This window comes from Strix uralensis, chromosome 6 (genome assembly GCF_047716275.1).
Source record: "Strix uralensis isolate ZFMK-TIS-50842 chromosome 6, bStrUra1, whole genome shotgun sequence".
Classification (NCBI taxonomy): domain Eukaryota; kingdom Metazoa; phylum Chordata; class Aves; order Strigiformes; family Strigidae; genus Strix; species Strix uralensis.
Window position 1 is genome coordinate 24979256 of NC_133977.1, and position 14152 is coordinate 24993407.

General features: G+C 35.0%; 1 protein-coding gene across 2 annotated transcripts in view; it reads left to right on the forward strand.

Moving 5' to 3' along the window:
• LOC141945321 (sodium channel protein type 2 subunit alpha-like) overlaps positions 1-14152 on the forward strand; it is a 77929-nt gene that overhangs the window by 10701 nt on the left and 53076 nt on the right. For both annotated transcript variants that reach the window (XM_074873335.1, XM_074873336.1), the window contains 8 exons: positions 4190-4506; positions 7973-8090; positions 8989-9079; positions 10591-10719; positions 11415-11506; positions 12359-12631; positions 12934-12997; positions 13880-14021. In XM_074873335.1, coding sequence (XP_074729436.1) covers positions 4240-4506; positions 7973-8090; positions 8989-9079; positions 10591-10719; positions 11415-11506; positions 12359-12631; positions 12934-12997; positions 13880-14021 — 1176 coding nt within the window. In that variant the 5' untranslated portion in view covers positions 4190-4239. The remainder of the gene's footprint in view (positions 1-4189; positions 4507-7972; positions 8091-8988; positions 9080-10590; positions 10720-11414; positions 11507-12358; positions 12632-12933; positions 12998-13879; positions 14022-14152) is intronic.

Consider the following 14152-nt stretch of genomic DNA (forward strand, 5'->3'; position numbering starts at 1 on the left):
GTCTTGGTGAGAGAGCAAGCAGTCTGCAAAGATACCCTCCCAAGAAGCAGCTTCTGGATCTTTCACACAGGTCTGAGATTGCTTTCCAGTGTCTAATCTAATCTGTTTTGAGTGTTTTCCCATCTGCTTAGTCTTTCACTAGTCTGACTGAACCTCATGTATTATATTCTACACAGATTTCCAAATTCTTACAGTACTTTCTTTTCTTGAGGTTGGGATTCTTAAGATTCAGTTAACGTGCTTTCACGCCTAGCTGCAAGTCATTACTGAGGACATTGAATAAAATTGCATGTAACATCCCTGAAGCACCACGTTAGTATTAATTCATTAGTATTTCCTGTATTCACTGTTCTTCAGTCAGGTTTCAGACAATGTGAAGTACCAACTTATAGCCACTTATCGCTATCCCATTCTAAATCCTTTTAAAGTAAGGTTTTATTAAGGAAATATTATTTCTGTAACATACACTTATTAGTTGATATTATATTCTCATAACAAGTAAGTATTTTTGCCTTCTGTGATTTATTAATTTTATTAATGAATACCTGGTGGTCATTTCATATTTTTTTTTTTGAATAGTTATGTAACAGTAATGCTATAGGCTACTGAAACTGACTGTACAAATCCAGAAAAAAATTATAGTCATTGCTACAGATAAATTATAGTCTAAGGAAAAGATAAATATTGGATGGAATGGAAAAAAGGAAAACAAATCCTACATACTAGTCAGTTAAAACCTGTAAACACAAATTATCATAGTTTAAATTAGTAGATTACAGTTTAAAAGAAGAGGCAGGTTCTGAGCAGGTGCTAAATGCTGGAGGCTGTTTTCAGCTTTGAGGAAGTCACTCATTTCCTTGAAAATACCTACTTCTGTGGAACCAACATTCATAGATTCCTTGGATTAGGACCCATGGATGGTTTTGACTGGATATCTCTTTAGATACCTCAATTAACTGCATTTCATTGCGTTTCCCACTTTGAATTACAGCAGTGACATTTTGGGGCTCTTTTTTTCTTTTTGGAGATCTGTTTCTTATTCAAATATTTTTAAAGCAGTAAAAAATAGTGTAAAGATGCCAGGAAAAACAAGATAAATGTCAGTTATGAAAAGATAATAATCTATAACTGTAATAAAATACTTCAAAGCACTTCAGCAGATAAGGGGATAGGTTTTTCCTTGTGAAATTAGCCTCCGTGCACAAACGCCATGAGAAATTTCAATAAAAATATTTATTTTTAGATCATTTTCACAACAAACTAGTATTTACCCATCCTTTTGTTTTTAGGATAAATTGAATGCAGCATTACCAAATTTGGAATTTGATCAGAGCATAGTAACTTAAACATAACTTATCTTCACTTCCAGAAAACTAATATCTGAATTTTGCAAAACAACTTCCAAAATACTAAGAGGGGGAGTTAAGATGACCCATTTCCTTAGACTTTTTCTGCATATACTCCCTCTGTACTCCTTTCCCCCTCAGGACAGTGGTAGTTTGAGTTGCTAAGAGCTTCTTCAGGACTAAGTGCAGGGAACAGAATTACTTTTGTTTCATTGTTCTATTAAACTACTGCATGTATAGCAACAGTAATCAAATACACATTTGTGTGTTGTTCTGTTACGCTCTGTAATCTGAATGAAAACACTTAGGGCATATTTAGTACAGGAGAAACCTTCTTGTGTAATAGCAGCAGCCAGGAAATATATAACTGCACTAGACAGTAGTAGAGGCAGGACTCAAGTAATGTTTCCAACTTGTCAAGGAAACTGTTCTAAAGCATGTTTTATGGCTATCTGAGAAATACAGTGAAACCTCAAGTCGGCTAATATTAATGTTCCCAGTCATTCATTGGCCCTTTTGTAGACTTCTGGCAATACAAATACATATATTTCTAGTGAGGACAATGTATTTTGTTATAGCATTCATAACTGTAACTGTTAACGGATGAAAAGCACCCCCACCAAATGCACTGAATTATAAAGAGAAGACAGACCCACTGAAGACTCTAGGCAGGTGCACCTTTTAAGACTAGTTTCATACGAAAGGCACCTAGGTCAACAATTTGAATCACAGACCTGTAAAATGTGGAATAAAGGAATCAATTATTCAGAAAGACCAAAGGGAAACCTCAAACATCTTCTTAGTTTATTAATCCTGGGTAGGCAAAAGCAATAATCAAAGTGTGGACTATATACAGAGAATGCATATGCTTTTGTTTCTCAAATAAAGGACAACTTTGAGTTTAGGGTTCTTATAATTGGGAGTTACATTAATAAAAAGAAGGTATTGGCAAAGATTTCCATCTTGTACAAACTAAAAATTAGTAGCAGAAGTTTCAGTATAGCAACATGTGATAAGGTTGCCTGCTGGAGACTCTGGCTGGCTTAACAGGGTTTTTTTTTAAATTTATACTGCACTGGTGCCTCCAGCCCCTCCAGGGTCTCTGTGATTCTACATTAACTCATGGTTATCCAGGGTATTCCTTGAGAAAAGCTTCCTCCATGTCTACATTACAGTATATTTTAGTTATGAATTTATGGTCAGATACCTCAGTTCTGGTCTTGTGTTAATTAGATCCTTGGTGCTGTAATCTTACCAACTAAATTATTTCAGTGATCTCAGTGCTGATGGTACACACTGATGCTGTGCTGTGAACACACTCCAGAGATAAAGACTTGAGGTAGCACAGAAGCAGGTTGATCCACCATGTAATTAGATTAGTAATTCAGATTTAGGAATATGCAGGTTCATTTATTTCCTCCAGTTTTCTATTGTAGATTCTTCAAGCACTTTTTAACATCCCCCTCTACCTTCATACAGGATTTGATTTTTGAGGGGGGTTATTTGGGGAATCCGTTATTTTATAAGTTCATTACTGTAGTGCTTTGTGTGTGTGTGTGTGCATGATTTCTACAAACTGCTCCAGACAGGAAAGAAGCTTCAGGAGAAAGACTATTGAATGAATGCAAATGAATACAATCATATGTCTCAAATCTAGATATGGCAACTCCAGAATACAGATGTTGCACATTCATGAAGTAACATAGGAAAGACTACATGGCTTCATGTACAGAAAACACAATTAGAACTCATTTTAGGCCCTGAAACTCACTCTTAAAAATTGGTTTTCACAATTAAAATTATTACTACGCTACGCTACAAACTTTTGCAAAGTAGACATCAAATAAGGCTATTGTTTCTTATTTGGTGGCACTGCTCCTTAACCAGATCTGCCTTCCTTCTGCCATTCCCTCCCTCCAACCATTCAAACCTCTCCACTGTGCTGTAGAGTGCATCAGTTTAAGCAACTGGTCCTGCTGCAGAAAGACAAGGACATTATTTTCAGTTGATATACTGCAGGGCTTCATAAAGAGAAGAGTTAGGTGCAGAGATCAGGAAAAAGCAGCAGGGACCACATCATCCAGGACTGGCACCAAAGACGCTCATAGGGAACCAGAGCCTTAAATTTCAAACTAGTTTTAGTCTGAAGTACTATTATGATATTTTCCTTGCAAAAAATCAGGAGCAGAATTCTTTTCCCACATAGTCTTGATTGTACATCCTGTTTCCTTTTATTTAAAAGGCCCGTTGTTTTGATTCACAGCTCACAGTCAATAAGTGCAACCTAACCTGCTTTTGTATCTAACATGAACCTTCAGCACAGTAAACTGTCAAGTGAGAAAGAATTATGCTTGTTCCTCCCATAATTCAGTTGCTGTCATTTAAACAGCATTATTGTACAAAAACTTTTTGGTTTAATGAAAGTATTTATGTTCATAGAGTTGGATTACAGATACTTGAAAAAATACAGGAAGATAAAATGTATTAACTATAGGTGTACAATTTCCAAGAGAATCTCGTAGAACGTGCATTTATAATTGGTGTTAAAAAAAGATATACTGTTGAAGCATTTGTATCAATATTTTGCTCTAACTGGGAGAGTCTAAGGACATAGGCAAAGTAGTGTTTGTGGGCAGCAGTGTCTTTTTCTAGACCAGCAGGAAAAAGCTGAAGAATAATTTATAAAATATCTAAATAAATTCTGAGCAGTTGCTTTTAACTTTCATTCAGCCTTGAAATATGCTGCTTCTATTTCAGGCCTGGAAAGGGTTTCTGAGCAAATGTTGGGTTTTTTTCTGTTGGTACAATCTAGTTTTCCTAAATTATCTAATTTTCTTTTATAGGTCATTCTTATGCAAGAGGCTAAAAGTAATTAAATTTGCAGGATGAAAACATGGCACAGGCACTGCTGGTACCACCAGGACCTGAAAGCTTCCGCTATTTTACTAGAGAGTCTCTCGCAGCTATTGAAAAGCGTTCTGCAGAAGAAAAAGCTAAAAAGCCCAAGCAAGAACATACAGATGATGATGATGAAAATGGTCCAAAACCAAACAGTGACTTGGAGGCGGGAAAGACACTGCCATTTATTTACGGTGACATACCTGCAGGAATGGTATCTGAACCTTTGGAAGACCTGGATCCATATTATATCAACAAAAAAGTGAGTGAATAATCTTTTGCACAAAATAGAATACAATTTTCTACACTAGAAAAGTTTAATCACAAAATATAATGGTTAAAGCCATCAAGCCACTAAATATACAGAAACATCCTTTCATTTAACAACACTGATTTATACTCTGCTATACTGTGACTTCTTCCTTGAACTTGCCTGAACTTGAGAATGTGACTGAATTTTCCTGATTTCAATGTAACAGTAACACTGGATATGACAAATGAGGTGTTCCAAGCATGGCTTTGCAGCAGGGGTGGTTGTAGATAACCAGGTAGCATCAATCCAAGTTACTGAAATAAAGGACTGTAACTGTATTCTTTGTTTCTGTTACAGCTATATAACATATGTAAACATATATCTATATATGTATGCATAAAATATATCTATCTCTATATATGTAGCATATAGAGACTCTGTAAACCTTGGGTCATATAAAACTACCACAATGAAAACTGTTGCTTGAGGTGCTTGGGACTGCTATGTTAGATCTTTGCTGCACAGCTGTTAATTAGAAGTCTGTGTCAAACGCCACAGAAGAGCTGGGTTTTGAGGAAAGAATAGAAAAAAGACAGGTTTCTTGTTCTGAATACTAATTGAGAATTTTCATACAGAAAGAGCAGTGTGAAGAGTTACAAAGTAATGTGCCACAACTAGACCATTAATAGATTAGTGCCACATCTGGACCATTAATAGATTAGTTGTGCTCCTTGAAGAATGTAAACACCTAAAAGAGGTGTACTTCCCCTTCCGATTTGCACAGTCATTCAAAGTCCTCATTTTCACATGACTCACAAGCCAGGGACTTGGAGATAGAAAGGCTAGTTCAAACAGATCCATTGAAGTAAAAAGTTTGCCCCTTGACCTCTTTAAAAGTCAGGATCTTCAGTACAATCTGGAAACAGACTACCATTTTATGACTTAAAAGAAAGACAAGCAACAAACAAGTATATCTCCATAGCTGGGATTAGTTGTAGACTCTTCCAGGATCTGAGATAGTCCAGCCTGAGAATAGTTAAAAATGCCTTATGTCTTGCACAGATTTGTAAAAGATACAGCTAACAGTAAGAGCAGGTTCTTCTCTGTACTCTCTCTCTGCTTATTTCTGCATGCTCCTTTAGCAGCATCAAGATGTTCTCTCAGTTCCTTGACAGACCTGCAAAGTGATGCAGGTAAGGAGAGTGAAGGAAGATGAAGCTGTGGATAATAACCCTAAATTTAAAAATGTGAAAGGTGTTTTACGGACAAGTGCTTGGGATTATTTTTTCCTGTCTCTCAGAAACAGAGAAGGAAATGGACACTGTTGCTCTGATGACAGCTTGAAGCATTCCAGGTTGCCATTGAGATAAGAAACTTGACATTGAGCAACTATAAAAAAATAAGACAAAGTATTTTAAACTGTAAAGAAACTTACTTTGTTAGGAAAAACTCATGCCACTAGTACTCTTAATTTTGTGGCTAAATTTGTGGTTGCCTTTGGTTCGCAAAACTGTTTTTAAAATTATGGCTTTAGTAATAGGAATGGAAAATAAAGCAGAATCCATATGTAATTGCATAACCTAACAGTTGCCAAAGTTAAATAAACAGTGCTGTAGACAATACAAATATTAGCATTATTAAGGAAATTTAAAGAAAAGAAAGCTCAGAGAAGGAGTGTTGCCAAGGGTTATTTTCATTTATATGGTTTTGGTTATCTCAACAGTTCCATGCAGATTCTTACTTACAAGATAATTATGTGCACTGAGGCCTTTTCTTGACTAGCTGCAAAAAAAAATTCAGGAATAAAGTTTTCTAAACAAATCTACAAATGAAGTATCAGAAAACCTGAGAAGTACTGAAGTATACTTTCTAACCTCCAATGATCAGAAAAAGTAGATTTTTGGAAACAAAGTGTGAAAACTTAGACTACTGATGGACTAGTTAAGTCTATGAGAATAACTGGTAAACTGCAGAATCTTTTGTCACAGGTCACATCTGTATTTATGTTACATACCAGGCTAATGTGCTCAACAGAAAACAAATGGACATCTCAAATGATCAACTAGAATTAGTCATCTCTCCTCCAGTTTATAGCAGAAACTATTCTTAATCATCAACTTGTCAATGCAGAGAAAATTATATGTGAATTGTAGTCTGTCGTCAGGCTCTGCTGCAGCAGTGACCTTGGGACAGGCAACATTTTCCCAGCATTTCTAGCTGGATGAAGGATTATAGGGCAGAGAGAAATGACAATGAGTGTGAGTCCATTCTCTCTCATCCTTAATGCTATGCTTGATGTTACTGTATGAACAGGCACCAGCAACACTCCTTAACCTGTTTTCTTTCCCACTGTAGAGAAGTTTGCTTTCTCTCCCCGAGATGGCAGACCAGATAGGTAGTAAAGGCCACGAAGAGGGCAGCATTTTTCTGATCACAGCCAAGTTTTTACAGAGAATGGAAAGCAACATGGAGAACAGTGATACTATATAGCTCTGCTGAGAGCATAACAAAGACTCTATTATGGTAACACAAAGCAGAGCCATTACCATCGACAAAGAGCAAAAGGAATGAAGAATAGTCATGTCCTGAAGAAATTTCAAACAGCACCAAAGATGCAAGTAAACCTCATACACAAATACACTTGGGACAAAAACGAAAACACTTAGGCGATGACCACCAACAGGAACAGAATGAAATGAATGCAAACTGTAGGTTTATCAGGTCAAATTTTAAAAGATAATAACTACCTAAATTTGGTGCTCACATACAGGAAAAATAAGAGCATATTGTTAAAAATGAAAACAGCATTTTTATGAAGAAAAAATTTCTTGTTATAGGATGTTTGTCTCAGACTGCTCAGAATGATGTCAGCAATTTATTAATCCTTTTATTTTTTCACAGATACGTTTTCAGAAGATACATATAATTGATATTGATAGTATTTAAAAATCTAAAATCAAAGCAAAACTATTTTTAAATTATGGTTAATTGTTTAGTGACAGGCGTTTGTCCTTGTTGCCATATATATGTGTATATAACTCTGTCAAGTATTTTTTTCAAATCAAACTGGTGTTTAGAATTGCCCTTTTGCTGTTTTGGTTTTGTTTGTGTATGCTTACAAGGTAGAATGTATTTGATTAATTTGAAACTCTGACTTTAATAAAATACTTCATTAGAAATAAAATTGAAATTATTTTGGTGATAAAATGCCGCATTTTGCTATTATTGATAAACTGACATTGGTGCTGGTAAATCCCATCAATTTCAATAACATCAGAATTCAGTCCACATGCTGCAAAATTTAGCAAATTGGAGAACTGGCTGTGGAAGGCTTAATCTACCGTGTTTTCCTACCACAGGTAGACAGTAGAATGTAACTTGAACCTCCCAGGTGGAGAATGGAATCCTTTAGAAGGAGGTAAAGACATTTATGTAGTCACCACTGTATTTTCATTTTGTATTTCTTTTTTTGCAGACTTTCATAGTATTGAATAAGGGAAAGGCAATTTTCCGATTCAGTGCCACATCTGCCTTGTACATTTTAACTCCTTTTAATCCCATCAGAAAAATTGCTATCAAGATTTTGGTACATTCATATCCTTTTTTCTTAATGTTGATTTAACAGTTGCCATTTAAAACTATTTAATTACTGAAATAATACTTTTCATATGGATATACAAATTATGTCCATGTGGGTGTACTATGCTAACTAAACATATGCTGATCACACTTAAAAAGCAGCAATATCACATGTGAATTGCAGTATGGTCTTCATTCCTACTGAAAGAATTCTCCACTGAACCACCTAAAGCTGTCAGAGTTTAAATATCAGGCTTTATATACAGAAGGAGACCTGATCCCATATTAAAGCCTGCAGCTAAGGCCAAATTAGTGACAAACCATTGCACTTGAACATATCTAAGGTCACACTTTTACCAAGACCAGTAGCACTATTCATGAACTAGACTCACTTAGCAAGGACAAAAGAGCATGAGTAAAGAGCTGCTTTTTCAGACATACTTTTTCAGCATTGTGTTTTAGCATTGGGGTAGGTGTCCTATAAAAGATCCAGGTCAGAATAAAGGAGAAGATTTTCAAATATATTTCAATCATGTCCAAAGAACAACTTGGGTGTAAACAACCAACCTCTGCCTAAGGATCTTTTAGAGTGGTTCGCCTGGCTTCAATGAGTAATTATGTTTAGGTACTCAAACACATCCTTAAGTCTGTATAATATGAAATAAGTTACATTTAAATCCTAAACCTGCCATAATTATAAAAGTAATGCATTGCTTTACAGTAAGTGCACCATAACATGCCAGATGGCATACCATTTAAAATAGATAAAATTATGTGCAAAGCTTTTTTTTTTCAGATTTTATTTAGAATCTCACGTTATTTGTAGATCTTTTTATATACTTAATATTTCAAATTATTTCAATATTATAAAACTGTCATACTTTTTTGATCTACATGCCTTAACTATATCTACATTATTCAGCATGCTTATCATGTGCACTATTTTGACCAACTGTGTATTTATGACCATGAGTAACCCTCCAGACTGGACAAAGAATGTAGAGTAAGTTAAACATTTTTACTTCTTTGTTTTAATGTCTTTGTTTTTGTGTGACTCCAAACAAGAAGTATTTATGGAAAGTCGCATGCCAGAACGGGCTTTTCCAGAGTCATGAAGAATCAGATTCCATGAGATCATCAGTATCTTTCTGGTTTCCTCCTGAGTAATTTAAATGGTTTAAGAGTAATGCCTTGGTCTTTAAAATTATGTCTGAGGAGTATCTGAACTTTTACTGTGAAGTACAAACATGAGCTCTTGCTCTTGGGTGTTCTGAGCTGTAAATTGGAACTCCAGAACTTCAAATGTGCATGTAAAATTGTTGCATGTCATTGGTGAGGCCAGCCATATACTGCTTGAGTATCAATGATCTTAGCACAGTAGGACACTCATCGTGGCTCACTGATGTGAACTCACAAGTGCCAGCCACAGCAAGTACACGCAACACCCAAATCGCAAGAAACTCAAACTGCTGAGGAAAGGGCATTACCTATGAAAGAGTAACAAAGAGCTGACAGAAGTAAGGAAACTACAAAGTATCTCTGTTTCTTTCTTGTTCATGGTTATACATGCATGTTCTCTAACAAAATATAATACATGTTTTCCTTTGAAATACTGTTTTCTTTGAAATATTACTACTAATTAAAAACCTGATTCTAACCACTTGTGGTTTCTTTCATTCCCTCCTATTCTCCAATAGCCATTATTAATTTCTATTTATTTATTTCACTGAGTTAAGGAATCTTACTCTGAATGCTAAATTTAGTAACTCCACTAGTATTCATCTGTTTCCAGTATGCTCAACAGTGACTATGGCTTGTTAGGGTTGCTAAGTCTGAAAAGAGAGCAGTAGGGTCTGTAGGTAGATTTCCTTGGTTCTGGAGGTCCGCACAGACCCACATGGATCTCAGGAAGTCCCCACATTATGCTGGTTATAACTGACTGTTCTATGTTTTCAAATGGATGATTGTTCCCACACCAGGTAAATTGGTAATCATGCTGCACATCTTCAAAAATAAGAGTCTGGGCATGCTTTCTTATATTTAATGATTATTTATGAAATAAACCTGTATTATAGGCATGAGTATAGTTATTATCCAGAACTGATTTTTACAAAACTCTGATTTTGACATAAAAAAATTCTTCATTTTTTGTAACACTTAGACATCTACCTGATTTGTGAATGCAAGCAAAGAGGCAGTCTTATGAGTGCCAGAGAATGTACATATAAATATCAAAGTCTGAAATGTATCTATAAATACTAGAGTCTGAAATTGTTTTCAGGCAAAAAAACTGAGATTAAATCCACCTTTTAGAAAATGAATAGTATGTATGCATCAGGTTCAAATTTCATCTGAACAATTATTACATTCTTAAGTGTTCGGGACAAGTTAAGTTAATGATTTCCTTCTTTCAATTCTAAATACTTCTCTTCTAAGTCATCTTTGATAAAGAATGGCACCGTCTATAAGCATAAATATGCAAAAATCCATTATTCCTGCTCTGATGCTTTTCAGGTACACTTTCACTGGAATTTATACCTTTGAATCACTTATAAAAATTCTTGCAAGGGGATTCTGCTTAGAAGGTTTTACTTTTCTGCGAGACCCATGGAACTGGCTTGACTTCAGTGTCATTTTAATGGCGTAAGTGGTTCAAGAACTTTTTAAGCTTTTCGGGCATGAAATTAGTGGCAAATATTACACTAAAAAGTATATTGATTTAAAAGTATTTAATTTATGCAACCTATGAGGTTTAGACACTGTATCACACATTTTAGTACTTATAAATCAAAGTAAAATATGGCAGTAGCCAGCATGGAGTGTCAGCCACTAGTGTAATTACTGCTGAGGGACACTAATTTCATGTCCTACATTTTTCTACTCATCAGAATGGAAGCCATCCCTTTGACTTCATGTCACTGCCCTATTACAAGTTAATTAGTTTAATTAGCTGTTCAAATACAAATCAGTGCATTTCACTCCAATTAAATTTAAGCAAAATTGATGAAAATAATTATAAAAGTGAGGTGTACTGAAGACACGGGTAAATTTTGAAGTATGATTGCTAATATTGCCACAGAGGTTTTGAAGACCCACATAATTAGTATAAGCTCTGCCTCAATTCTGAATAACTGTGATTTAATCCTACAGGTATGTAACAGAATTTGTAAACCTAGGCAATGTTTCAGCTCTTCGAACTTTCAGAGTATTGAGAGCTTTGAAAACTATTTCTGTAATTCCAGGTAAGAAGTAGTTGGTGTAAGGTGTTAGGCCCCTCGTATCTCCAACTGTTATTTGTGTGCTGTCATTGTGTTTGTGTGTGAACTCCCCTATTACAGATATGTGACAGAGTTTGTGGACCTGGGCAATGTCTCAGCGTTGAGAACATTCAGAGTTCTCCGAGCTTTGAAAACAATATCAGTCATTCCAGGTGAGAGCTAGGTTAAACTTCGAGGCTGACTTTTGTTCCATTGAAGTCAAATTCACTTCTTTTGAGCATAAGTCTTGCTGTTTGCTGCTTGTGTCGCCAAAAAAAAAAAAAAAAAAGAAGACATGGATCATAAGCCTAGTTTATGATTCTTTGCCTTTTCAGCATTAGCTTCATTTATTTTGCAAAATCAGCCTTTGAGTTTAACAGATTCTTGCATGAAACATAAAGTATGAGGCCTATGGGTTATTTTGCTTTGTTTTTCTGCATTTTATTATGGCAAGTTGTCTCTTTTACATTAAAAAAGCTTTAGCGTTATGGCTTTCTTGATTTTGAATTTTTTCCTTTATTTTACCACTTAAAATTGGCATTAGTCTTAAAGACAACCAAGTGCCAACAAAAAAAGCTACCAAAATGGTAATAAATATTGCACAGGAAAATTTATCAAATGCAAATTATTTCTTTTACCTCAAACTTATTTGCAATTCTATTTCACACTATCTTCATACTGTTGTGAAGTCGTATTTAATATTAACTGGAAACTCAAGTATTGGCAGAATACTAAATGCAGAGAAAAATTAAGAAATCAAATCAAATCTATAATAGGAAAGCATGATTGATAAAATTTCCTGCTCAAGAATAACATTATGCAGTCAATTTATTGGAATATGTGTACACTGCATATTCATAAAAAAGAAATCTTTTCATTCATCGTCACAAGCTCTGAGGCTGCTCATGATGCTTTAGTTTTTGAAAAACAAAAAATAATTTCTTTTTAAGTGTCTGCATGACATCTTAATTATATGGGAAGGGCAAAGATACTCTGATAAATCTATGGATCTTTTCTCTTTGCAGGCCTAAAGACTATTGTAGGAGCCCTAATTCAGTCTGTGAAGAAGCTCTCGGACGTAATGATCCTGACTGTGTTTTGTCTGAGTGTATTTGCACTAATAGGGCTGCAGCTGTTCATGGGCAACTTGAGGAATAAATGCCTGCAGTGGCCTCCAGACAATTCTACTTTTGAAACAACTGTTATTTCCTACTTTAACAGCACAATGGATGAAAATGGTACACTTGTTAATATGACAGTGAGCACATTTAACTGGAAGGATTACATTGAGGATGAAAGTAAGAATGTCTGATATAACTATTTTTAATATATTTGTGGCTATAGTATGTAACTATTTATGATCAAAGAACAATGAACGATTTATATTTCTGCCTTATGTAGAACTGCTTACAGTCTCTGACTGACAGAGATCAAATACATACAGTAAACAACTACAATAACCAGAAGGGTTTCTAAACAAACTACAATGTGATCACCAGATAGCCACTTTGATTTTATTACAATTTACATTTATTTTACTTTGTAGTACTTTCAAGTTCATTTGATTTATTCACATATATTTCTAATGCTTTCTACACAGCTCACTTTTACATTTTGGAGGGACAAAGAGATGCCCTACTTTGTGGTAATAGCTCTGATGCAGGGTAAGGCCCTTTCAAAAATCCTCTGTTATGTTCTGTAGAAAAAGCAGTAACATGAAACCTATCCATAGTAGTTGCAACTCCATATTTAGCAGTGTTACAGAACTTAGAGAGTCTTGCTGCTAAACAATGATTTCTTACTTAAGTCAAAATATTTTACTCTCTGGCTGAACAAAATACTCATTAACAGACTTTCTTCCTGCTTGATTGGATAATGATGTTGGTGTTAATGATAAAATCTGAACTCTTGCAAAGTCTATTTTGGAGAGGTAGTGATTGAAGAAAGTAGGATGAAAGCAAAGGTTAGAACTGAGAGAGAGAATACATAAAATATTAAGAAAGCACAGTAGTGACTTCATAGTTCAAGACTGATTCTTTTTTTTCAAGCCTCTTTTTCATTACTGGCAAATTCTGCCATACACATGTGCCCAATTATGAGCCTAGAATTATTAGCTGAACTCCAATACCTAACTGGCAACACTGAAGAAGCTTATTAAAAAAAAATAATATCTCAGCATTATGTGGGAGATCCCTAACAGTACAATTGGTTTTAGCTAATATTGTTTAATCTGTCTGTAACCTTAACAATAGTTTAGCAATTATTTCTGCCAGGAAATTATTCATTTGGAATAAAGATTCTACTTGCAAAATGTGATTGAGGAGAATTTAAACTGGTCATTTCAACCAGTGAACAGATGGAAATGGTATCTTTCATTTACTCTCTTATTAATTTGCTTCTCAGGCCTTTTTTTTCCTGAATGAATTTAATTGTAATTCATGGATTACCTGAGGAAAAATAATGCATATTGTTCCAAAAGATAATAAATATGTTCTAGAAGGAAATAAAAGTTATGACTATGTACCTCCTATTTGGTTTTCACATAGGCAGTGTCCAGAGGGATATATATGTGTGAAAGCTGGTAGAAACCCCAACTATGGTTACACAAGTTTTGACACCTTCAGTTGGGCTTTTTTGTCCCTCTTTCGGCTAATGACTCAGGACTTCTGGGAAAACCTGTATCAGCTGGTAAGAAATTTTTATTACATAAAAAGTAAACTCTAGGTGACATAAAAATATATAAATGGGGCTATTTGTACATGAGCTGAAAGCACAATGCTGTTGCAGTAACAAAGATAAGTGGTGGAATAATATATAGA